A 26,832-nucleotide genomic window follows, 5' to 3' on the forward strand; every position below is an offset into this window, starting at 1 on the left:
TCGGTCGAGGCCACTCTCTGCTAAAACCCTGTGGTGGCGCCTCCTCGGACCCCAAGTAAAAGCCACGGTCCTTCTGGCCCGTAGGCCCGGGACCCCAGCCCTGCCCCTGCCCGCCGCGTCCCTGCCCCTCCCCGTGTCCCCGCTCTCTTCTGGCCCGTAGGCGCGGGACCCCCGTGCCCCTGCCCCCCACATCCCGCTCTCTTCTGGCTCATAGGCTCAGGACCCCCGCCCCGCCCCTGAGCCCCCCGCGTCCCCACTCTCCCAGCACCCAGGGGTCCTCACTGTGCCCTGCTCACCACACACACCCCAGGGCCTTGGCACCTGCTCTTCTCCAAGGTGGTCGCACCCAGAGGCCCGCAGGCCGCCCTCCCCAGCACCCCAGATATCCTTTAACCTGCCCTCCATTTTTTTCACAGCCTGTATCCTCTCCCATCTTACCATCAAATCTATTTTTCTTTAATCTTTTTTAGTTTTTTTTTTTTTTGTCTCTCATTGGCACAAAGTAAATGTTTTGGAGGCACAAGCTGCACTGACCACGTACTTCGGGGAAGGTCCCAGATCCTGGAACTCAGGGCTTGGGGGCTCTGGTGATCAGCCTGAGGCACGAAGCCAGCAAACTTCAGAAGCAGCTTTGTGGGGGACATCCCTGGTGGTCCAGTGGCTAAGACTCTGCACTCCCAATGGAGGGGCCCAGGTTCGATCCCTGGTCAGGGAACTAGATCCCACGTGACACAGCCGAGGGCTCCCATGCTGCAACTGAAACATGGCGCCCGCTGCATCGAAGATAGAAGCCCCCGTGTGCTGCAAGTAGGACCTGGTGCAGCTCAAGATACCAGGAGAAATACCAACCACCTCAGATACGCAGGTGACACCACCCTTACGGCAGACAGTGAAGAGGAACTAAAGAGCCTCTTGATGAAGGTGAAAGAGGAGAGTGAAAAAGCTGGCTTAAAACTCAACATTCAAAAAACCAAGATCATGGCATTCGATCCCATTGCTTCATGGCAAATAGATGGGGAAACAATGGAAACAGTGACAGACTTTATTTTCTTGGGCTCCAAAATCACTGCAGATGGTGACTGCAGCCATGAAATTAAAAGACGTTTGCTCTTTGGAAGAAAAGCTATGACCAACCTAGACAGCGTGTTAAAAAGCAGAGACATTACTTTGCCAACAAAAGTCCATCTAGTCAAGACTACAGTTTTTCCAGTAGTCATGTATGGATGTGAGAGTTGGACCATAAAGCTGAGCGCAGAAGGATTGATGCTTTTGAACTGTGGTGTTGGAGAAGACTCTTGAGAGTCCCTTGGACTGCAAGGAGATCCTAAGGAAATCAGTCCTGGCTGTTCTTTGGAAGGACTGATGCTAAAGCTGAAACTCCAATACTTTGGCCACCTGATGCAATGAACTGACTCATTGGAAAAGACCCTGATGCTGGGAAAGATTGAAGGTGGGAGGAGAAGGGGATGACAGAGGATGAGATGGTTGGATGGCATCACCGACTTAATGGACATGAATTTGAGCAGGCTCTGGAAGACAGTGAAGGACAGGGAGGCCTGGCGTGCTGCAGTCCATGGGGTTGCAGAGAGTCAGACAGGACTGAGCATCTGAACTGAACTGACTAAAAAATAAAAAGGAACTGTGTTGGATTATTATAAAGGGTGTGGGAGAAGGTTGTTTGGGAGCTGCTGAGAGCAGATGAAGTCTTCCTGAACAGGGTGGGATGGTGGGAAGGACCAGGACCCCTGCAGTCAGGCAGGCCGTCGACTGGGAAGAAACTTGGAGTCGGGAAGGCATATGAAATGTGTCTGAGATGTTCGGGCAGCCTCTCTGGAGAGGCTTGAGACGGCAACTCAGAGGAGGAATTCAGAGATAGAGATAGGAAGGAGCCAGTCCTGGGCAAGCTCTGCTCAAAACCGGCCTGGACTGTGGGCCCGGACTGTGGGGGAACGGGCAGCAAGGGTCGTGGGTGGGGGGAAAGCTGGTGAGAGCACATCTTGCCGAGGGCAGTGAGGAGTAGCCAGAGGCCTGGGGCACACCCCGGCTCTGCCACTGCCCAGCTGCGCCTGGGGGCAGCTCCCTGACCTCTTCCAGCCCAGCTCTCCCCTGGGAAATGGTCTGGATAAGACGTGACGGGAAGGGCTTGCGTGTGATCGAGAGGAGGTGAAGTAAGACCAGGCACCTGCTGCGAACCTGAGGCCTGAAGGGCGCGTCCCCAAGCTCAATAATGGCAGCACGTGGGTCCGTCCTGCAAACGCGACAGACCACCAGGTACCTCTCTCCGCTGGCTCTCCAGGTCCCGCTGAGAGCCGAGGCTGGGGGTCTTCCTCTGCCTCTGCTGCGTATTCATTTTCTCTTGGAGCATCTTCGTCCAGAGAGCATCCCTTGGTCTGTGCTTGTCCTTGAGCAGCTCAAGGTCGTACTGAAAGAAACATCCCGATACAGAATGAGGAACTGATCATTCAAACAAGGCCCACAGCACCGGGGACTCACCGGGGAGATGGTGGGGTGAAGGCTCACAGAGTCTCACATTCATCAACAGTCATCCACATCCACGAGCGTACTTGAGACGGGTGGACGTTTGCTGTGTGCAAATTACACATCAGTAAAGATCCTCACGACCCAGGTAATCACGATGGTGTGATCACTCACCTAGAGCCAGACACCCTGGAATGTGAAGTCAAGTGGGCCTTAGAAAGCATCACTACGAACAAAGCTAGTGGAGGTGATGGAATTCCGTTTGAGCTATTTCAAATCCTGAAAGATGATGCTGTGAAAGTGCTGCACTCTGTATGCCAGCAAATTTGGAAAACTCAGCAGTGGCCACGGGACTGGAAAAGGTCAGTTTTCATTCCAATCCCAAAGAAAGGCAATGCCAAAGAATGCTCAAACTACCGCACAATTGCACTCATCTCACATGCTAGTAAAGTGATGCTCAAAATTCTCCACAACACGCTTCAGCAATACGTGAACCGTGAACTTCCTGATGTTCAAGCTGGTTTTAGAAAAGGCAGAGGAACCAGAGATCAAATTGCCAACATTCACTGGATCATGGAAAAAGCAAGAGAGTTCCAGAAAAACATCTATTTCTGCTTTATTGACTATGCCAAAGCCTTTGACTGTGTGGATCACAATCAACTGTGGAAAATTCTGAAAGAGATGGGAATACCAGACCACCTGACCTGCCTCTTGAGAAATCTGTATGCAGGTCAGGAAGCAACAGTTAGAACTGGACATTGAACAACAGACTGGTTCCAAATAGGAAAAGGAGTATGTCAAGGCTGCATATTGTCACCCTGCTTATTTAACTTGTATGCAGAGTACATCATGAGAAACACTGGACTGGAAGAAACACAAGCTGGAATCAAGATTGCCGGGAGAAATATCAATAACCTCAGCTATGCAGATGACACCACCCTTATGGCAGAAAGTGAAGAGGAACTAAAAAGCCTCTTGATGAAAGTGAAAGTGGAGAGTGAAAAAGTTGGCTTAAAGCTCAACATTCAGAAAACGAAGATCATGGCATCTGGTCCCATCACTTCATGGGAAATAGATGGGGAAACAGTGGAAACAGTATCAGACTTTATTTTTCTGGGCTCCAAAATCACTGCCGATGGTGACTGCAGCCATGAAATTAAAAGACGCTTACTCCTTGGAAGGAAAGTTATGACCAACCTAGATAGGATATTCAAAAGCAGAGACATTACTTTGCCAACAAAGGTCCGTTTAGTCAAGGGTATGGTTTTTCCAGTGGTCATGTATGGATGTGAGAGTTGGACTGTGAAGAAGGCTGAGCACCGAAGAACTGATGCTTTTGAACTGTGGTGTTGGAGAAGACTCTTGAGAGTCCCTTGGACTGCAAGGAGATCCAACCAGTCCATTCTGAAGGAGATCAGCCCTGGGATTTCTTTGGAAGGAATGATGCTAAAGCTGAAACTCCAGTACTTTGGCCACCTCATGTGAAGAGTTGACTCACTGGAAAAGACTCTGATGCTGGGAGAGATTTGGGGCAGGAGGAGAAAGGGACGACAGAGCATGAGATGTCTGGATGGCATCACTGACTCGATGGCCGTGAGTCTGGATGAACTCCGGGAGTTGGTGATGGACAGGGATGCCTGGCGTGCTGTGATTCATGGGGTCACAAAGAGTCGGACACGACTGAGCAACTGAACTAAGAACTAAAGTTGATTACTTTATGATTTTTTTAAAAAATGAAATACGTCCTTATCCTTTTAGTTTACACCGTAGATGATTCTTCAGTTCAGAAAAGTTCTACATGACAAGCTTTAAGTACAAAGAAACGGGGCTGGTACCCATAAGCAGGCAGAAACATCAGTCTTGCTATTTTATAATCGAGTAGTCCAAAAAAGAAGGATATGATGCAGGACATAACCTACTGCCAGGAGTAACTTAGGGTCCTCTTTGAGAATCACAGGTATCTCCCTGACCTAACCTGGAAAAAGGACACGTTTGGGCCCGGGGAGCAGGCGGGAGGAAAGCAGTGGGGGACGGGCGGCCCCATCACCCGCTGCTCAGGGCAAGCAGGAGGCAGGACCAGGGGAGACGCTCCCTTTCCAACACGGAGACAGGTTTCCTGAGGTCGGTGGGCTGGCGTCCACCGCGCTCCGGAGCGCTCCCGCCCGGAAGAGCGGAGCTGTCTCACACAAGACCTTGCCTGTCTCGAGCATCACTGTTATCGAAGCCAGGGTGTAACTGCACTTTAAATTCTTGCTGCTTTTGCCTCTTCTGGTTTTTAATTTTTCCAGTGCTGTGTTGGTGCCTTCCATACGGCAATGTGAGTCAGCCTTCGTTACACATATGTCCCCTGGCTCTCGAGCCTCCCTCCTCTCTCCCCGCCCCATTCCCTCACAGTCACCACAGAGTGGCAGGCTTGGCTTCTTGCACTATTAATATACAGCAGCTGCCCGCCAGCGATCTATTATACACAGGTCATGTATGTACCACTGCTGCTGCTGCTGCTGCTGCTAAGTTGCTTTAGTCTTGTCCGACTCTGCAACCCCATAGACGGCAGCCCACCAGGCTCCCCCGTCCCTGGGATTCTCCAGGCAAGAACACTGGAGTGGGTTGCCATTTCCTTCTCCAATGCATGAAAGTGAAAAGTGAAAGTGAAGTCGCTCAGTCATGTCTGAGTCTTCTCGATGCCGTGGACTGCAGCCTTCCAGGCTCCTCCGTGCATGGGATTGTCCAGGCAAGAGCACTGGAGTGGGGTGCCGTTGCCTTCTCCGTGGATGTACGAGGTTGCTGCTTTCTCCATTCATCCCACTCTCTCCCACCCCCGCTGTGTCCACAGTGCATTCTCTACATCTGTGTCTCCACTCCGTCCCTAAATAGGTTCATCCGTACCGTTTTTCTAAATAAATTCCATACAGTTAAAGTTCAATCACTAAGTCACATCAGACTCTCCTCGACCCCATGGACTGCAGCTCACCAGGCTTCTTGTCTGTCACCAACTCCTGGAGACTACTCAAACTCACGTCCATCGAGTCAGTGATGCCATCCAACCATCTCATCCTCTGCCGTCCCCTTCTCCTTCCACCTTCAGTGTTTCCCAGCATCAGGGTCTTTTCCAATGAGTCAGTTCCTCCCATTAGCTGGCCAAAGTTTTGGAGCTTCAGCTTCAGAATCAGTCCTTCCAATGAATATCCAGGACTTATTTCCTTTAGGATGGACTGGTTTGATCTTGCAGTCCAAGGGAGTCTTAAGAGTCTTCTCCAGCACCACAGTTCAAAAGCATTAATTCTTCTGCGCTCAGCTTTCTTCATAGTCCAACTCTCACATCCATACATGACTACTAGAAAAACCATAGCCTTGACTAGATGGACCTTTGTTGGCAAGGTAAGGTGTCTGCTTTTTAATATGCTGTCCAGGTTGGTCATAGCTTTTCTTCCAAGGAGCAAGCGTCTTTTAATTCCATGCATATGCATTAATATACTCTGTCTCTTTCTGACTTACTTCACTCTGTATAATAGGCTCTAGATTCATCCACCTCATTAGAACTAACTCAAATTCGTTCTTTTTACGGTTGAGTAATATTCCGTTGTATATATGTGCCACAGCTTCTTTATCCATTCATCTGTTGATGGATTTCTAAGTTGCTTCCGTGTCCTGGCTATCGTAAATAGTGCTGTGATGAACACCGGGGTGCAGGTGTCTTTTAGAATTGTAGTTTTCAGCATATACGTCCTGTTTAATCCTCTCGCCTCTGAGGAAGTTCACCTCAGTGAAGGCCCTTCCTCTCTGAAGAGTTAGGATGCTGGACGCCCAGTGCTGTGGACCGCCGTGTGGACCCACAGCCTGGGCCCCAGCAAATGGACACGTGCAGAGTCCACGCAGGTGGCTCCTGTGACGGACTCCCAAGCCCACAGCTCGTGGCGGTGGGAACAGCACGTGGGTTCCTCGGTAGGAACAGCCCCAGAAGTCAGCACCTCACACGTGGAGGTCCAGGGTAACGTGGCACACCACCGACCCCCTCTTCAGAAACTGGTGGTTTTGCGTTTGGCTCACAGATCTCTGAACCTCTGGGATGAGCCCAGGGACAGCACAGGGTATGGATCTAATTTACATTTTCCCAGAGGCGGTCCACGATTCTCCACGTCATTCAGTAAAAAGCCCATTGTTTCTCCCAGTAAGGTCTAAGAGGATGCACTTATCACCCTAAATTTCCATCTGCTCTTGGGCTGACTCCTTGATTTTCTGTTCTGTTTCAGTGATGTGCTAATACTACCTTGCTGTAATTATAGACACTTTATCACATGTTGTAATGCCTAGAAGGGATAGCCTCTTCCCCCAACCTAAATTCTTCTTTGTCAAGATTTTCTTATTGATTCTTATCATTTCTTATTGATTCTTATAAATTCTACTTATTTATTTTTCATGTAAACTTTATAATCAATTTATCTATCTCCAGGGAGAAAATTGATAGCCTTTATTTGGAAACAATACAATGGGAAAGACTAGAGATCTCTTCAAGAAAATTAGAGATACCAAGGGAACATTTCATGCAAAGTTGGGCTCAATAAAGGACAGAAATGGTATGGACCTAACAGAAGCAGAAGATATTAAGAAAAGGTGGCAAGAATACACAGAACTATACAAAAAAGAACTTCGTGATCCAGAAACCACAATGGTGTGATCACTCACATAGAGCCAGACATCCTGAAATGCGAAGTCAAATGGGCCTTAGGAAGCATCACTACGAACAAAGCTAGTGGAAGTGACGGAATTCCAGTTGAGCTATTTCAAATCCTAAAAGATGGTGCTGTTAAAGTGCTACATTCAATATGCCAGCAAATTTGGAAAACACAACAGTGGCCACAGAATTGAAAAAGGTCAGATTTTATTTCAATCCCAAAGAAAGGCCAAAAATGTTCAAACTACCGCACAATTGCACTCATCTCACATGCTAGCAAGGTAATGCTCAAAATCCTTCAAGCCAGGCATGAACCATGAAATTCCAGATGTTCAAGATGGATTTAGAAAAGGCAGAGGAAGGAACCAGAGATCAAATTGCCAACATTTGTTGGCTCATAGAAAAAGCAAGAGAGTTCCAGAAAAGAATCTACTTCTGCTTCACTCAATATGGTCGCAAAGTTGGACACAACTGAGCGATTTAACTGAACTGAACTGCTTCATTGACTACGCCAAAGCCTTTGACTGTGTGAATCACAACAAACTGTGGAAAATTCTTAAAGAGATGGGAATACCAGACCACCTGACCTACGTTTTGAGAAATCTGTATGCAGGTCAGGAAGTAAGAATTAGAACTGGACGTGGAACAACAGACTGGTTCCAAACTGGGAAAGGAGTACATCAAGGCTATATATTGTCACCCTGCTTATTTAACTTATATGCAGAGTACATCATGAGAAATGCTGGACTGGATGAATCACAGCCAAAATCAAGATTCTGGGAGAGATAACAACCTATAGTTTGCAGATGACACCGCATTTATGGCAGAAAGTGAAGAGGAACTGAAGAGCCTCTTTATGAAAGAGGAGAGTGAAAAAGCTGGCTTAAAACTTGACATTCAAAAAACTAATATCATAGTATCCAGTCCAATCTTCTCATTGCAAATAGAAGGGGAAAAAGTAGAAGCAGTGAAAAATTTTATTTTCCTGGGCTCCAAAATCAGTGCAGATGGTGACTGCAGCCATGAAATTAAAAGACACTTGTGCCTTGGAAGGAAACGTATGACCAACCTAGACAGCATATTAAAAAGCAGAGACATCTCTTTGCTGACAAAGGTCCATATAGTCAGAGCTGTTGTTTTTCCAGTAGTCATGTATGGATGTGAAAGTTGGACCATAAAGAAGGCTGAATGCCAAAGAATAGATGATTTTGAATTGCGGTGCTGGACAAGACTCTTTAAGAATCCCTTGGACAGCAAGGAGATCAAACCAGTCCATCCTACAGGAAATAAACCCTGAATATTCATTGGAAGGACTGAAGCTGAAGCTCCAACACTTTGGCCACCTGATGCGAAGAACTGACTCATTGGAAAAGACCCTGATGCTGGGAAAGATTGAAGGCAGGAGGAGAAGGGGACGGCAGAGGATGAGATGGTTGGATGGCGCTGCTGAGTCAATGGACGTCAATTTGAGCAAGCTCCAGGAGATAGTGGAGGACAGAGGAGCCTGGTGTGCCGCAGTCCATTAGCAACCAAACAACAAATATTTTGAAAATCAGGGAGAACTGGTCTCTTTATGTCGGTAAGTCTTCCTATGAAAGTGTTGTATGTCTTCTCTGGTTGAAGGCTTCTCAACATGAAATTCCTCGAGCCTTAAATCACGCGCGCAGATGCTACCCAGGCCGCAGCTGCACTCACAGCTCATTTTGTCAGCACGCCCGCTCACTGGCGCCATCCAGACGTCCTGCTGACCCTCATCACTTCCCCTTTCCTCCTGCAGAGGGCGCCAGGGACCAAGGAGCCGCCACCCCTACCTGGAGCCAATCTTGACTCCGGCAGGGAGAGTTCAGAATAGGCGAGGTCCTTGGATTTTCCACATTATTGGCTGATTTCAGCTCATGTTCTCTTTTGTGACTGTGGGTGACCACGAGCTGCGTGAATTTCTCACACGAGCTCAGTAAAATGACCTTTTTCTGAAAGGTTTGTTAGAAACTGCAAATTCACACTCTTAAAAGTGTTACTTTTGCCAGAATATAGGCTTTTAGCATCCACACAACAGGGATATTTTCTGCCACCAAGAACAGCCTGGCCGTGTCGCACAGGAACTGAGGGCGTTACATAGGGAGATAGTAAAGGCCACAGAGTTGGCTTGTGACGTAAGCAGTTACTGCCTCCTCCAGCAGGACGAGCTGTGTTTCCTTTGTCTTCAGCAGAATGAAATGTCTGTTGCAGGGGCTCTTTCCATTAGCCGTTTCTCATGATCTTTCAAGATTCGTGACCTGTTAAGGCGCACTTGAGGAGAATCGTACCAAACTGTGGATGAAGATCCCTGTTACCCTAAGGCCCCTTTCAGCCTGTTTTCTCCTGCACTTCACAAGACGTGGTTCCCTACAATGCTGTGAGAAGGCTGTGGTGTTCGCTTTGTGCTAACACACAGCTGAAGGATGAGCAGGCAGATGGCAGAGACAGCCGTCAGCCGCCGTGGGTGGCCCTGCGTCCCCAAGGCCCGGGGCTCCGTCAAGCAGAAAGGGGCTCCGCAAAGCCCCCGCCCAGGCTCCCAGGGGGCGGGCGGAACAGGGATGATGGCTTTTGCACGAGGCAGCTGTGGACGCGAGATGCTCAGAGGACCAGGCCGGGGGACGCTGCAGAGGGACTGTCTTCGCAGCACAGCAGCGCCCGCTCCGGGCCGGACCCGCCCGCAGAAGCGTGAGTCACCAGGGCTCAGCCCGGGGAATTCAGCCACCGCGAGCCTTTGTTTTACATCTCAGCATTTTCTCCTTCCTGGAATTCGGAGCCTGGCAACAGCGTGGAGTCTTTAGCAGGTGGCTACTCAAAGGCACTGGGAAACCAGTCCGCGGGGGTCCTGCGTCTACAGGAAACACTTCCTTACGTTTCATCCTCATTTCTCATGTGTTTCTTCCACTGGGCACTTGCATTAGCCTCTTTTGGAGGTTAGCAGAAGATTGTTTTTTAACTGAGGCATGTAATTCACAGGTCCTGAAACTCACCCCCTTAAAGAGTTCACTTGAGTGTCTCTCAGTGTACTGCGCCCATCACCAGAATGAGCGTCAGACCGTTTTCACTGCCCCAGAGGAAGAGCCTGCCCGTCAGCTTCAAGTGGCTCTGGAGCTAAGGAACCTGCTTGCCAATGCAGGAGACGTAAGAGATGGGGGTTCGATCCCTGGGTCAGGAAGATCCCCTGGGGGAGGGCACGGCAACCTATACCAGTGTTCTCGCCTGGAGAATCCTGGGGACAGAGGTGCCTGATGTTGGAGTCCTGACCTCCGCCCCTCAGAGTGTGACTGTATGTGGAGATGGAGGCTTTACAAGGTCATCATTAAAGTGAGACGATCCAACCTGATGGCTGCCCGTATAAGAAGAGGAGATTTGGACACAGAGGGACCCAGGAGTGCAGGTACACAGAGAAAGTCCACGTGAGGACATGCGGGGTGGGCAAGTGTCTGCAAGCCAAGGAGAGAGGCCTCAGGAGAAACCAAACCTGCCCACAGCCTGACCTTGCAGAGCCAGCCTGTAGAGCTGTGTGGAAATAAACGTCTAAGCGCCTGCCCCGACTGTGCTCTTTTGTTAGGGCAGCCCCGGCAGACTGATTCGGACCCCAGCAGACCTCTAGTCTGGATATTTCACACAAATAGAATCATTCCAGACAAATAGTACCACGCAACATGTAGTCTTTGACATCTGGTTCCTTTCACTTAGCGTAATATCTTCAAGTTTCATCTGTGCTGCACCAGATACATAAGAACGTAGTTCCCTTTTATGGCTAACTGGTATGGTTGTAGAGAGACCGATTTTGATGTCTGTTAATACTTGATGGACATTAGGGTTGTTCTCACTGCTTAACTCTTATGAATAATGCTGTTATGAAAATCATGTACAAGTTTTTGTGTGAACATAAATTTTCTATTGTCTTAGGTATGTGCTTAGAAGTGGAATTTCTGGGTCATGCAGTGATTCGAGGCTGAACTTTTTAAGGAACCGTAAACCACTTTCCAAAGTGGCTGCGCAGTTTTACCCTGTCACCGTAACGCACAGGGCTTGGATTCCTCCACGTCCTCGTTACGGTCTGTCCTTTCATGTTACAGCCACTTGAGTGACTGTGGGGTGACAGCTTGTTGTGGCTGGGATGCTCTTTTACGTCAAGAGTGGAAAACATAACGTGGTTTCCTTCTCTGTGCCTCACCTTCCAATGTTTGTACTTTTCACAAACGTGAGAAATGTAATCACTGGTTGTGCGGCCCCTTATCAGATCTCACATAATGGTTTTGTAGCTCATCCAGGTTGGCAATGTTGACCTTGTCTAAGTGTCTGTGTGCACACATGTGTGTGATGTGTGCATGTGTGTGCGTGTGTGCATGTGATGTGTGTATACGTGTGCATGTGTGTGCCTGCAGGGGGGTGTGCAAACATGTGTGTGTCCTCCTCCCACGGGACAAGACCCTGTCCTGGTCAGAGTGACTTTGTTGTTCCCTTGCCCGCATTGCCTACACAAGGCTGCAAACAGCGGGTGCTTTACAAACCCGGGAGCTTCTGGGCTGGTTGCTTCAGAGGGGCTTTGGGAGCCCGCTCCCACCGTGCTGGCCCCCAGGCTGCCCCCCGGGTGCCCTTCCAGAACAGGGCTCGGTCACCTCCTCTCCCTGAGGCTTGTTGCCATGGAAGTTCCCCGCCCACGTGACCTGTGCCCCAGGGCCCCAGCTTACGCCCAGGCCCAGGAGCCTGGCAACCGCTGCCCTGGGAGCTCCGTCCAGGCAGGTCTGTGCCCATGTCTGCACCGCGGGCCCGTCCCACCCCCTCCAGCGCACTTCTTGCTGGGCCTCCCCCGCCCCTGGTGCTCGGCTGCACCCCTGGTTCATTTTCCTCCACTCTGCTCATCACATCAGGGCAAACTCTCTGCGTATGTCATGTACTTGTGCGTGATTCGACCTGACTTGTATTGACAAGTGATTTCCCTGGTGCTTCAGCAGTAAAGAACCCACCAGCAATTCAGGAGATACAGGAGACATGGTTTCAATCCCTGGGTCGGGAAGATGCCCTGGAGAAGGAAATGGCAATCTACTGCAGGATTCTTGCCTAGGAAATCCCACGGACAGAGGAGCCTGGCGGACTACGGTCCCTGGGGTCACAGAGAGTCAGACACGACTGAGTGAGTAAACAACAACGGCTGACTCTTCTGGCTCCACGTTGTCTCCCTGCAGCAGAACCAAGGCCCGCGAGGCCAAGGACTCTCCCTGCGGCAGAACCGAGGCCCGCAAGGCCGAGGACTCTCCCTGTGGCAGGACCGAGGCCCGAGAGGCCGAGGACTCGTGTTTTGCTCACCTCTTGCGTCTCTGCCCTGAGAACACGGCCCGGCCCACAGGAGGCACCTGTACGTGGTCCTGGAGCTCAGCGTGTGTTACGTGGCTCAGAGGAGAGAAGAATCTGGAAGTGGATGAGAGCCCCGGCCGCCCTCGTGAAAATCCTAACCCCATCAGAGGTGAGAAGCAGCAGCTTCCTGTTGAAGTAACCCGGGGACGTCGAGCATCTTAAACAGATGTGTTTAAACTCGACCATGAAATAAAATAGTTGAACTCTTTTCACATCCAAGTCGTCTTGATGCTTTTAAAGCTATTACTTAAAGTATATGAGGTCTCAATAAACATCTTCCTAAAAAAGTTTTGGGCTTTGCTATGGTAACAGAAGTAAGAGAGCCTCAGAGGAAGAAAATCTTGAAACAGGAACAGATATGAACTGTCAGGAGACCTGGGTTCAATCCCTGGGTCAGGAAGATCCTCTGGAGGAGGGCATGGCACCCCACTCCAGGATTCTTGCCTGGAGAATCCCATGGGCAGAGGAGCCTGGCGGGCTGCAGTCCACGGGGTCACAAAGAGTCGGACACGACTGAGTGGCTGACACCTTCACTTTCAGGAAGTGTCACACGTGATTAAAGCACAGATAGGCTCAGACCCTCTATTTCACAAGCATCAATGTTGCGAATGAGCTCATAGAGGCGGACAGAGAGAGACCACCATCACATTGACCCCAAACGTTACTTCCTGCTGTTTCATCAGAACTCGGCGATCTTGTCAAAATAGGACTAAAGTCCGCATGAGCGCGGCGCTGTGGAATTCACGTCTTTATCTTCACAACGTTCACAGAGCCTGCTGCTGACAACAGAATTAACCTTTGGAAATCTGAGTTCTGGGTACACACTATGCTAAAAAGAGGCTCAAGTCTAAGAAGGAAAAGTGGCAGCTACAACTGACTGCAACGCTGGCGGGTTGCATCACCTTTACTAAAAATCTGTGGGTTGATGTCTTAAGCCCAGTGCCTAGAATGTGACTTCACTTGGAAAGATGGTGGTTGGAGACACAGTTGAGACAAGATCATACTGGAGCAGGGTGGGCCCCAGATCACACATGATTAGTGTCTGTATAAACAGGAGAAACTCAGCCACAGACACACACACACAGGAGGAGAACGCTGTGAAGGTGAAGACAGACTCGGGCAGATGCACCTACAGCCCAGGAAGCCCAAGAATCACCTCCATCGCTGGGGGCTGGGGGCAGCGCCAAGGCAGGAACCAGCCCTCCCCAAGCCTTAACCACACTCTCTGGCCTCCAGTATGAGACAATGAAGTTCTGGTGTTTAAGACACCCACCCTGTGCCGCTTTGTTACAGCAAGCTGATGTATTACCCATGTCTGACATTCAGGTGTGTTACCTGTTTCATTGCGGGAAAAACTACTTTTAAAACCATAGAATATTCTGTGTCAACTTTTGACCTGAGAGTTAGTGCTATGAATGCAGTTAGTTGAAGAAAAGAGAAACCCACACTGTCAAATTCTGAGGAAAAATAGTAATAATACTAAGGTCACAAATGAAGGAAACTGCAGCCCCATCAGTGTGGCCCCTCTGTCCCCTTGGAGCCCAGATACCCGGAAGGCCGGACGCGCGTGGCGGCCGCTGCAGAAGAGCCCCCCCAGCTCCAGCACTCGGGCCCCGGGCATGGCCCTCAGGTGCGGCCTTGCCAGGACCACCTGGTACCTGCCGGCTTGGTTAACAGCCCCCATCTGTGCCTGTCACTGAGCTCTGGGCACCTCCCTGGGTGCATTGGCACAACTGTGCAAATTGGCAGAACACCCTCCATGTGAGAGTGACCGTCCAAGGAGTGGGGGTGCAGGAGATGCCAGAGCGGCCCGGGCGGCCAGCACCTTTGGGAAGCAAGTCTTCCAGCTGCTTCAGGCGGTGACAGAGGAGCTGCATGTCCCTCGTTTTACACCCGCTCCCCCCAACAGCCTTTTCCAGCTGTGTGCCGCCTCGTGGCCTTGGCTCCCTTCTGTGCTGCAAATACTTTCACGGCGGCAGATCTCAAGCTTCTCGTGCGAGGTTGGCCAACCCAAGGAATTCCTGAAAGGTCATCAAGTTCAGTTCAGTTCGGTCGCTCAGTCGTGTCTGACTCTTGGTGACCCCATGGACTGCAGCGCTCGAGGCCTCCCTGTCCATCACCAACTCCTGGAGTTTACTCAAACTCACGTCCATCAAGTTGGTGATGCCATGCAACCATCTCGTCTTCTGTCGTCCCCTTCTCCTCCTGCCCTCAATCTTTCCCAGCATCAGGGTCTTTTCCAATGAGTCAGTTCTTCTCATCAGGTGGCCAGAGTATTGGAGCTTCAGCTTCAGCATCAGTCCTTCCAATGAATATTCAAGACTGATTTCCTTTAGGACGGACTGGTTGGATCTCCTTGCAGTCCAACGGACTCTCAGGAGTTTTTTTGAAAACCACAGTTCAAAAGGTCAACAAAGACCCGCCCCAGAGGGGACCAGCTCCAGCCCCAGTGCAGCTCTCGGGCAGTTCTGAGCAACCTGACCCGCTGTCTCGTGCTGGAGGAGGGTCTCTTTCTGGACCCCACAGCCTGGGTTATGCTGCCGAGTCTCCATCCTCGATTATGTGTGTGCGTGTGTGTGCACATGTGTGTGTGTGTGCACATGCGTGCGTGCGCGTGTGCCCTGGCCACTGTGTGGTCAGACTCTTCCCTGGTTGCATCCCGCGGTGACAGCCCTGTGCCCGGCAGAAGCCTGAGAAAAGGAGCGCTGGGCACCTGGCTTCAGCCTTACCCTCCTCTTTAACCCTTTATCACCATCCACACCCTCCACCCCGCCGCAGCTCCTGACCTGCCCCCTGACCGGGGTCAGCTTCATGTCTAGAGAAGAGCGTGTCCCCTGTCCATGGTGCTGGAGCTGTGTTTCCACCAGGCACCTGCCCGTCCCTTCCCTGCAGGCGAGGCTCTCTTTCTGACCCACTGATGTTGCCGCAGAGCAGATTATACAGGAAGGAAGACCACACTCAGACAGCAGACCGGATGCCACCCACCCCGCAACTGGAGACTCTCACACGCCCCTCAGGGTCCAGGTTCCTTGGATTTCGGCAACTTCATCTCACTGCTAGCAAACCAGGTTTCAACTTTTCAACATTTCTGCTTCGTCCCCTACCAACTAATGTTCAGGTTTTCATACCAACTGTATTTCACAACAGAAAATATTCTTTACTGACGTCATGGCTATCAAAAGCATTATAATCTATTATGCTAATTCCTGTGTGGCAGAGTATTAAATAATTTTTTTTCTGTAACTATTTTGAAAAAATTTGAGTGTGTAATTTGTAAATTTTAAGGAGCTGTAGCTAATTTCCTGGAATAATACGGTTTTCTTTAACAATAGTGATTACATAACATGCACAAATACGTTGGTGACCCTTAAAAGTCGCAACCCACGGGTATTTCAGCTCTCACGTTGCTTTTCTTCTGTTCAGCATCAGGTACGGATTCTGAGATAATGAGATGCCACCAACTTGAAATTTCTGGAGGTTTCCATGGTAGCACAAGTCCAGAGCTCCAAGATCCAGTTTCTTGTCTGATGAGAGTTTGACAGATTGAACTATGCCTTTGAAAGAGAGTTTATGCAACTGTAAATGCCAGTGTCTCAGTTTCCAAAACATTCGCAAAGTCAGTTGCCAGCATGGGGACACAGGGGACACGGTGCTTCCCCTGAGGGAACCGTGCAGCCCAGGTACTTGGTGCCGTGAAGGACAGGCTGTCACCCCAAGGTGCAGATCCAGTTTCTGTCCCACAGCCTGCTCTTAAAACCAGGTGGGGGGGGTGGGGGTGGGGCGGGGGGGGGGAGGAGGTGGCAGCTGTCTGTGCAAGAGGACAGGGGCAGGAGGGACTTTGACTCCTCCGTGCAGAGGGGCTCCGGGTGGCTCCTAGGCTCTTGCACCCAAGCAGTCTGCACTTGGGTTCCTTGGTCTCTGCTTCTGAAGGACTATTATGAGCTGGCCTTTCACAGCTGGATTCGGGGTCCAGAGTGCTCACCATTACACCGTGGGATGGCTCAGTTGGCAAAGAATCCTCCTGCAATGCAGGAGACCCCAGTTCTACTCCTTTGTTGGGATGATCCCCTGGAGAAGGGAAAGGCTACCTACTCCAGTATTCTTGGGCTTCCCTTGTGGCTCAGCTGGTAAAGAATCCTCCTGCAATGCAGGAGACCTGGGTTAGGATGATCCCCTGGAGAAAGGAAAGGCTACCCACTCCAGTATTCTGGCCTGAAGAATTCCATGGACTGTATACTCCATGGGGGTCACAAAGAGTCAGACATGACTGAGCGACTTTCACTGTCACGGCAGGTCTGCTAATTCTGCATTAAATGCCGATGACTCATGGTGAGATTTCTCTGTTTTAGGCAGGTGTTATGCTACCTTCCTGATGGTGCTCAGTGTGGCTCAGTAGCTGGCCTGGGAGCTGGTCGCCTCTCTTGTCCCTGTCCCTGTCCAACCCACCCCTAGAAGTGAGATCACCGCCCACTGCTGCTGCTCCCCACACGCTCAGGAAGCCTTGTTTTCCTGAAGAAAGATGGCATTATTATCCATCATTTGTCACATCCAAACCCAGCATGCCCTTGCTAGTCTCCAGGAACTGTTATGTTTTCACTTTGGAGGGAAGCTTCATAAATGATGCTGTGGTCTCATATTTTATCAGGATTCCTGCCTGTGCTGAGTCAGCCCACATTCTCTGGGCAGCTTAGACCCCGTTGCTGTGAAGGTGATGAGGGTGAGGACGGAACAGACAGAAAGGTGAATGGCCGGATATTTAACTGGCCCAGAGTGTAAATGACTAAAGAGAAAGATTGCTGACATTTCAAAACAGACAATCACACAGACTCAAGGATAAATGAGAGGGAAAAGGAGATTAAGTGAGGCAAGGAAAGATGGAAGGGAAAAAAAGAACGGCACGCTAGAAAAAGTAGAGGAAAGCACAGAACCAGCTTTGTGCAATTTGAAATAAATACTACACTCCTGTGAAAATTCTCATACTTTCATGCTTCGTGACAGAATCTTATTTTTTCAGTAAGTAATTATACTAATGATTCTGGGGCCCTACTGATTTACTATGGTGTCAAATAACTATGACTCAGAAGCAGGTAGAATAAAATCTAAAAAGAGAAATTTAAATTGAATAAACTCAATGTTGAAACAAAAATAAAGACAAATTGAAATGCATTTCTAGAGGAAAATGTGTTGACAATGTATGTTACAAATTGGAGGACACCTTCCCAGAAAATATTCTAAACTTCAGATGAATTGCTTTGGGAGATTTGGAAATACCAAGAATATGGACTTTTATCCCTGAAAACATTTTTTAAAGAAAAGAAAGAAATTATATTCTAGTGCCTTTGTATACCAGTTAGAGCCCCCATAAAGGCCACTGTATTTCAGTGCTGTTTGCTGTTCAGTGGCTCAGTCATATCCGACTCTTTGCGACCCCGTGGACTGCAGCACACCATGCTTCCCTGTCCATCACCAACTCCCGGAGCTTGCTCAGACTCATGTCCATTGAGTCGGTGATGCCATCCAACCATCTCATCCTCTGTCACCACCTTCTCCTCCTATCATCAGTCTTTCCCAGCTAAAAGTGGCTAAAAAACAAACTTCTCCTTTGCAACTGGAGACACCCCTTCCCTGCCTGAGCCAGGAGGCCATGGACATCCGGGAGGACCCTGACCTGGCTGCCCAGACCCTGCCCGCTCAGCTGGGAGCCCAGGAGGAAAGTCTGTGAATCTGTGCCTCAGTTTCTTTCTGCCTAAAAGAGGAAAGAAAGCAAGTGAGCCTCTGACCACATTTAGGAAAGTGCCTGAAAGTTTATCCATTAATCTGGGCACTTTTCCAAACCTCAAGTCTGCAACCGCTAGGGTCATGCATTCAGTTTAGTGGATCATTTTTTATGGAACAGAAGAGAAAATAATGCAACATACTCTGTATACTATAAATGTGGTAGAAGAGAAGAGATTGCATTTCACATACTAAGGGCGAGCACCGTGGCATCACACGTTTCTGATTCGGACACACACAACCCCAGTGTGAAGCTCCTTTCCTCTGCAGGTCACAGTGAGGCTGGGGGGTTGGGAGAGGCTCGCACGGCCCTCCAACCAGAAGAGGATGCTCTGCCCACAAGCAGACAGAAACCAGGCTGGCCCTGTGCCGACTGGGCCTTCACCTGTGTTGTCATGGCAACCTGCTCTCACCGCCTCCACGTTTGTAGCATCCTGTCACTCCCCGCTGCTGGGCCTGTGAACCTGCTGTCTGGGGGGCTCCGTGCACCGCGGGCCCCTGACGCCCACAGTAGCGGGGGAGGAGGGAGCCCGATGGGAAGCCCCCATCCACAGACCCGCCGGGCCGAGTGATTTCTTCTCATCAGCAGGCAAAGCTCCCCTCTTGCGTTTTTTCCTGTTACATGAGAGATGCGCTTACAGGACTCGGGACTCGGAGCGGGTGGTGGAAGCAACAGGAAGACGGTCCCGGTTCCCTTGGAGACAGCCTGAACCTCCGCACGGGATTGGGCCGCGGACTGGGGGCTGGGCTGCCCCCTCGCTGGTGATGAAGCAGATGAAAGGAGAGAAAGGCCACAGAGGCACCCAGGGGACCCCGCGCTGCAACGCGGTTTCCTCAAGAAGTGGATTCAGGATTTCTATCGGATCCTGCTGCTGCTTCACGCTGTGGTGTCTGCATTTTGATCTTTCAGTCATTGAAGAAACAAGACACATTCACAGGGGCAAAAACACCGAAGACAAAGGACACTGTTTAAGAAAACCACATTCCTGGCAGTGTCTGTGTAAGCCTAGCATTTCTTAAGCCTTTCATAATTTCTCCTCATTAAATATTTGATCCCTTTCCAGTGAGTGAGCGGGCCTTCCCAGGCAGTGCTAACGGTAAAGAACCCGCCCGACAATGCAGGGTACCCAGGAGACAGGGCTCTGATCCCTGGGTTGGGAAGATGCCCTGGAGGAGGGCTTGGCAGTCCACTCCAGGATTCTTGCCTGGAGAATTTTGCCTGGAGTATTGCCTGGAGAATATTGCCTGTATTCTTGCCTGGAGAGGTTGCAAACACACACACACACACACACACACGCAGAGTGAGTGCAGGGACCCTTTAAGATTAGAACGAGGAAAATCACCAGAAACAACATTTTTTAATGGGCAAAAGATGTGAATAGACACCCCAGCAGAGAAGATCCAGGGTTGGTAAACAAACATGTTGCTCAAGTCAAAATCAGGATGAGATGCTACCAGAGGCCGAAGAGAACAGCTAAACTTGAAAAGGGGGCCACTCCAAGTGTGGGCTGGGGTACAGAGCTCGGCCTCCAACCGGTGAGGACGTGAAACGTGCCACCACGTTGGTTTCTTAAAAAGTTAATCATAGTTTACGATTTGAATCCCCTTTCCAAGCCTAGGTATTTACCCAGAAGAAAGTGTAGGAACATCTGTGCACGTGTGTGTTTATAGTAACCTTATACGTCACAGCCAACAGCTTGGATTCCACTCAGATAGAATTCTGGAAAACGCAAACTAATCGATTGTGATGAAAAGCCCGTCAGTGGTTGCTTTGGGGTGAGAGGGGAGGGCGGGGGAGGATGGGGGGAGGACTTCCCAGGAGAAACCAGAGATTTGAGGCTGAGGACACAGCCACCGTTTTGATCGTGGCGATGGTTTCGCAGATGCGACATATATCAAAACTGGCCAAAGTACGTGGGCTTACGTCCGTGAGGTAGAATGTGTGCCTGCGACATGGCAAAAGCTTTAAGGACAAACAGAAATCCTCCTTTGCCTCTCAGCCCCCGGGGAGTGCTGTCAACCATCTTGTTCCCTCCCAAGACGGCATTCTCCTCCTTCACTGTCTCGCCCCTTACTTATCGCTGCTGTGATCTGATTTCTACTCTCATGACTCTACCAAAATCACTCTTGCAAAGGCCACTTCTTATCCACAGAGTATGAGACCCCTGGCCCTTGTCCATCACCTCATCCTGGCACCCGGCCGGGGGTCCACTCCTGCGGTCTCCCTCAGCTCCCCTTGCTCCTCCTCCTGTCTCCCTGGCCTCTGCCCTCCATCTGTCTCCCGGGTCCTCCCCTTGCCCACATGCCGCTGGCTTGTCAGGGCTCTGCTCTGCCCTCTTGTTCCTTCTGCGGTGACCCCCAGGCTGCTGACGGCACCACACCCCGTCTCCACACTGGCCTCCATCAGGGGGTCCTGTCAGCCCCAGGAGCCCCACGGGTCCTACTCTGAGCTCCTTCTCTTCTCCTGGGAGTCACCCTGACTTTCCCAATCTCGGGCACCGTCACGCCATCCTCCAAATCAGGAATCTAGGGGTGCTCGGGCACGTGTCCCTGCACCCACAGAGCGTCTTCTGAGACTCACCCCCGAGGGTTCACATCTGGTCTCTCTGCTCCACGTCTACCTCGGTCTTCATCGCAGGTTCATCCTCTCCATCCCGGACTTTCTAAACTCCTCTGCTTGTCAGAGCGACCTCTCTAGAAGGGAAACCTAACCACCCTCCCCTGCCACCACTTACAAAGCTCCCATATCCACGGCACTCAAGCTCTAACGTGCATAAAACCATCAGGGAAGACTTTAAAAGCAAATTCTAACCTCAGGTCCCGGGGTTTCTGCTCCAAGGGCTCTGACATGGGCTGGGGAACTTTAACAAAACCTCTGATGGGGGTCACGGTCAGGAGGGGCAGATACTGTTGCCTATCGGTCGTCATTCCTGAGGAGGGGCGGCTCGTGCACTCAGTGAATAGAGGCCAGAGGTGCTCCTCGATGTCCCCCAGTGCACGGGCAGCCGGCCCACCCGGAGCCACCGAGAACAGCCCACCCTACACCGTCAGTGTCGTGGAGATTGGGCCTCCCTGGCCTGGAGGAGGGGCGTCCGTTCTCTTTGCAGGACACACGAGGCCCCCTGACTTGCCAGAGTGCAGTCCCAGAGGGAGACGCTTGCAAAGACCCCCAATTGGTCACTGTCCACACTCACCTGCTCGTGGAAGCCCCCGCCACCTTCTACTCAAATGCCAGGTCCTGGCAGCGTCAGCCGAGCTTGGGACCTACATTTGCCCACAGGAGATCTCGTGTTCAGATCCTGAGGGCTGGGCGCATCGGGGCGCCGGGCCAGCGGAGCAGGGGCGTGTGGGCCTTGGTGACGGTCCCCGCCTGTGGCTTCACCCCTGGTCTCCTCCATCCTGCCCACTTTCCCTCAGCTGCTCTCTAGACGCATCAGCTCTGTGAGCTGCTGACCATCCCTCCCATCCATTCCCTTTATTTTTTTTTGCAAAGTTATTCAGAATTGGTTTCTACTTTTTCCGACCAAGAGTCTCACTTACGCAGCCTTGTTTGGAACCAAAAGGCGCTCAATACATATGTGCTCGATGACTGTCATTACGGAGAGGAAAGATGGAAGGACACAGCCTGACAGAAAGCCAGGGAAACCTGACCTGCGTCCACCAGCAGGGTGGCACTCACCGCTTCAGAGGCCGGGCTGGCTTCTCGGACTGGCAGCACGGTTACTGACGGTGATCCAGTCGGCCTCTGCACGTCCACGCTGGTTTTCAGAGCAAACAGACGATGAGTTAGATTACAGCCTCTTCCCGAAGCTAAGGAAGCACTCTCCGAAGCAGAGTCAGAGAACAGGAAGAGGACCCTGCGAAGGGAGGGGTGACGTGGTGGCCGCCGGTGCCTCTGCGGTTGCACTCGACAAGCCCACGCTTGTCCACCTGAAGTGCGACAGGAAGGACGGCCGGGCGCGCGCACAGCTCATCATTCGCCTGAAAGCAACCGAGAAGATTAACGGCATGGGCTTACGGACGGAGACCCGGGGAGGCCCAAAGCAAAGGCCCGATAAGACATGTGCCGTGCAAGCTCCCTCATCTGGACAAATTCTCTCCGTCAGCTTGTCAGGAGCTGAGTTCAGGCTCCTAGTCAGAAGCAAAGTCACATCCAGAAGGTTCTAAACCTGACGCACTGCGCAAACCCACAAGGAGGCAAAGGCCCTTCAGAGCCATGACGCTCAAAGCTGGTCCCTGGGAGATGAGCACAGAAGCCGGTAGGAAGGACTCAAAAGCCGCTTAGAAAACTGAAAGTGGAAATTTTCATGTGTGCTCAGTTGCTCAGTCATGTCCGACTCTGTGACCCCATGGACTGTAGCCTGCCAGGCTCCTCTGTCCATGGGATTCTCCAGGCAAGGATACTGGAGTGGGTTGCCATTGCCTCCTCCAGGGGATCTTCCTGCCCCAGGGATCGAACCCAGGTCTCCTACGTCTCCTGCATCGGCGGGCAGGCTCTTCACCACTAGAGCCATCTGGGCTACAACGTAGGTCAAAGAAGCCTTACGTCTGTTGAATTAATAATAGAAAAATTTGCCGTGTACTTTGCAGGTCTTTTTAAAATTTCATTGAAATTGAAGATAGAAAAAAAAAATGATTCTTCACCCCAGATAACTTGAGAAGCAAAGAAAATGTATAAACTAATGGGCTGATCTAGGGCTTTGCAGGTGGCACTAAATGTAAAGAATCCACCTGTCAATGCAGGAGACCTGGGTTCAATCCCTGGGCCAGGAAGATCCCCTGGAGAAGGAACTGGAAACCCACTCCAGTATCCTTGCCTGGAGAATCTCATGGACAGAGGAGCCTGGTGGGCTGCTGTCCAGGGGGCCGCAAAGAGTCAGACACGATGAAGCGACTTAGCACGCACAATGGGTTGATCTATGGAAGTAAAAGTCTGTGGAAATCAGTCAGATGAGTATTTCACGTCCAACAGCACAGTCTTCGGGGAAAGAGCTGAGATGGGGCAAAGCTCTATATGGCGGCATCAACACGCTGTTTGGAGCTCCCCTCCCCTGGGAGCTTCCTTACCAGATCCTTCCAGAAGGCTGAGACACAAGCCAGACACCACGGCCTGGGACCTCTTTCCGTGGGAGAGGCGGCAGGAGCTTCTCAAGGAACACCCCAGCCCACCGCCCATCAGCACTGGCCCCGCGATCTCAGATCCACAGTCCTGGCCATGGAGCCTGGAGGCGGGGAGGCAGGCATGTATTCTGCATGTGGAGGAGAGGCCAGGAGGGAAGAGGCTGACAGAAGGCCGCCTTTGTCTCACATGTTTCATATTGTCCTCCCGGGCCTGCCCTGGGGGCCTGCCCCCAGCCAGCCCTGGTGTCAGGCGCTGGGATGTGGCCGGTGCGCCCTGCGGGGCCGTCGCCAAGTCGCTCCGCCGTTCTTTCCTCTGCCCCGTTCTCCGTCAGTCCCAGGCCCCTGGCGGGGAGACCCTGAGGAGGGGGCAGCCTGGCCTACAGCTGACGTGACCTGGACACCTTGTGGGCTGCGGGGGTCCCCCAGCACAACCGCACTGACCATGGGAGGAAAGCTTTTCTGCAAATGTGCTCACGCTGAACTCGATGAATCCAGGGTGGCGTGCAAGAAGGCGGCGATGTTGTGACCACCTCACTGCTCTGTGCTGCCCAGAGGACGGAGGCTTCTGTCTGCAGGGAGCAGCAGTGGGGGGTGGGCACAGCTGCGGTCACACTGCGTGAGGGCGGGTCCACAGGGCGTCACCTGCGGGGACTCAGGTGAGTATCGGCGGAGCACAGCCCAGGATGTCACAGCACACAACCCAGACCCAGTCAGCACGCAGAAAGGAGAACATGAGTGTGCATGTCCTGAGATGATGGTGGTAGAACTGAATGGAATGAGAGCTAGATGGGGTCGGGGACCGGGGTAAAGGGTCTCAGAAGCAGTGAGACCCCCCAGAGGCAGTGAGCCACCTGGGGGCGAGGGGGTCCTGGAAGCATGAAAGGGCCCAGCAAGGTGGAGCCCTGGGGTCAGTGTCCAGAGTCTGCCATTAAGTCTGACTTAGGCCCATAACTCCAAGCTCACGTGGCTGAGTCGTAGAAGGACAGGAATCAGTCCACGTGTGTCTGATCCCGACCCAAACGTGTCTAACCCTCTGGCCTGTTAGGGACTGCTGGGCCTCCCTCTAAATTCTGTGAGATGGTGATGGACAGGGAGGCCTGGCGTGCTGCGATTCATGGGGTCGCAAAGAGTCAGACATGACTGAGCGACTGAACTGAATTTGTAAATGGGACTGGAAGGACCTCACCTGCCTGACGCAGGGACTCCCTGTTAATATCTTGGGACCCTGTGGCTGCAAACTCTGAGGGCTCACCCTGTCCGTAACCCAAACCAGCGGGAGGTGACGGGGCTCTGGTTTAGTGCCATGCAGGTTTACTGCCTTGGACACGTTTCAGCATTGCTGCATTGCCGAAAGCCGGAATACCGCTTCCTCGGGTTTGCGTACTGGGAACCGAAACTCTGCATCTCCTTCTATTCGCGTTACACCGTGAAGGTGGTGCTCTGCAGCCTGCGTCCCCAAGGTTTCTCCGCTACAAATGCTGGTGAGAAGGGAAATGAAACACGAGTGGGTTTTAAGTTGCTGGTGTAAGTGAGGTGCTTAAATAACTCCCTGGGGAGCTGGGCGTGTGGAGTCTGGGTAGTCGAGTTTTAGACAGAGGTTCCCACCTCCGGCCACACCTTAAGCGCACCAGGAAGTTTCGGCCGGGCGCCCAGGCCCCCCGGGGATCTGAGTCACTAGACGTTGTCTCCTGCTTTGTTTGTTCCTAACGATCCAGGGGCAGCCAGGGCTGAACACAGATCGCTCAACCATGACACAGAAGAGCTGTTAACTCAGCTGGGAGGAAAAAGACAGTTTAATGGTGCCGCCACTTAAGACTTATTTTCATGACTCAAAAAAAAAAAAAAAAAAATCAAACCCTCCGCATTATTTCCAAGAGTATTTAAGAACATGTGTGTGTTAGTTGCTCAGTCGTGTCTGCCTCTTTGTGACCCCATGGCCTTTAGCCCGCCAGGCTCCTCTGTCCATGGAATAATCCAGGCAAAAATACTGGAGTGGGTAGCCATTCCCTTCTCCAAGGGAATTTCCAGACCCAGGAATAGAACCCAGGTCTCCTGCATTGCAGACAAATCCTTTACTGTCTAAAGCACCAAGGAAGCCCATTTAAGAATATAATACATTTCTTTTCTCTTGAGTCTTTTTCATGAAAAGTGAAGGGATACAAAAATCTGATCTCCATCGCCAGGTTTAATTTTGCAAAACAAACCCCAAAGCTACCAAACAATGGGATGTTTGTTTTTAAATAAAGAGGCCTGTCAGGCCCGCTGCAGCATTTTCAGGCGTGGTTCTAGTCGCCTCTTAATTCCCTAGAAAAACAACCAGGCCCACTGTCTTTCCTGGGCCAACGCAGAGGGTGCCCAGGTGGCCTCCCGGAGAGGAAGGTGCCAGAGAGGTCGGCGCACCCATCCCCTTATCCCGCCCTCTCCTCTCTTCTGCTGCTTGATCTAGCGGAACCCCCATCCGGCCGAGCTCCAGGTGCCTGCGCGCCCTCCCCAGCTCTGCGCGCTTGGGCGCAGCTCCAGCTGGCCCTCGGCCCCGGTGTGTGCACCTCCAGTCCGGGCCGGGGACTCGTGCCGGCCTGAGCCTCTATAGCTGGTTGTCACAACATCCCAGCGGTGCCTGGCGACCAGCGGGCGCTCACAGGCCCCTCGCCAGCATCGCCAGTTCTGTTTACCGTCCTAACAACAGCTGCCCTTCACGTCGGAATTCATTGCTGATTTGCTTTCACCCCATAACTTTCTTGCTCTTTTTAGATTCTTTCCCCCAAGAAAGCTCCTTGAACATTAGGATCTTTGCTCTTGCCTGGAAATCAGTAAGCACTTGGGAACACACATGTGTTTGCATTTTTAAAGGCTGCAGGCACTCGTGAAATGGAGAATTATACTAAACCAATCCACTCCGGTATTCTTGCCTGGAAAATCCCACGGACAGAGGAGCCCGGTGGGCTACAGTCCGTGGGATCATGAAGAGTTGGACGTGACTGAGCACAAATGTGCGAGTCATAGCCTGATGACACCTCAGGAGACTACGTAACTGTGGAAGTAGCCCTCATTATCTGTTTGCTCTTCAGTCAGTCACATCAGACCACCCTTTCAGGTGCTTTCGTGCGTCCTGGCAGCAGGATGCCGAGACGTGTGGCCAGGGCAGATCTGGGATCTGGGCGTCTGCAAGTGGACCCTGTTCATGGCAGAGAGACAGCTGAAGGTCCGCTCTTCGGCACTTACTTTCACTCCCCCAGGAAGTGGGCGGCTACCCTCAAGAGGGACAGAGACTTCCTGCTCCCCGACACAGACTTCGTACGCTCAGCTCTACTGTCCATGGGATTCTCCAGGCAAGAACACTGGAGTGGGTTGCCATTTCCTTCTCCGGGGGATCTTCCTGACCCAGGGATGGAGCGCAAGTCTCCCGC

General features: G+C 51.5%; 1 protein-coding gene and 1 non-coding gene across 2 annotated transcripts; one reads left to right on the forward strand and one right to left on the reverse strand.

Annotated features, from left to right (window-relative positions):
- Window positions 1-449: 449 nt before the first annotated feature.
- On the reverse strand, window positions 450-24,730 carry LOC147366474 (uncharacterized). The gene is made up of 4 exons (XM_086316180.1): window positions 24,678-24,730; window positions 23,372-23,553; window positions 21,984-22,273; window positions 450-2,422 (listed from the first exon to the last, which is right to left on the reverse strand). The coding sequence occupies exons 1-4, from the start codon at window positions 24,728-24,730 to the stop codon at window positions 2,222-2,224; spliced, it is 726 nt and encodes a 241-aa protein (XP_086172306.1). The 3' UTR covers window positions 450-2,221.
- On the forward strand, window positions 644-715 carry TRNAG-CCC (transfer RNA glycine (anticodon CCC)). The gene has a single exon. It is a non-coding gene; the product is annotated as a tRNA-Gly (tRNA).
- Window positions 24,731-26,832: the final 2,102 nt, after the last annotated feature.

The sequence above is a fragment of the Bos grunniens genome, chromosome 9 (assembly GCF_055505025.1).
Source record: "Bos grunniens cultivar Pamir isolate PY7600 chromosome 9, Bosgru_T2T1.0, whole genome shotgun sequence".
Classification (NCBI taxonomy): Eukaryota; Metazoa; Chordata; class Mammalia; order Artiodactyla; family Bovidae; genus Bos; species Bos grunniens.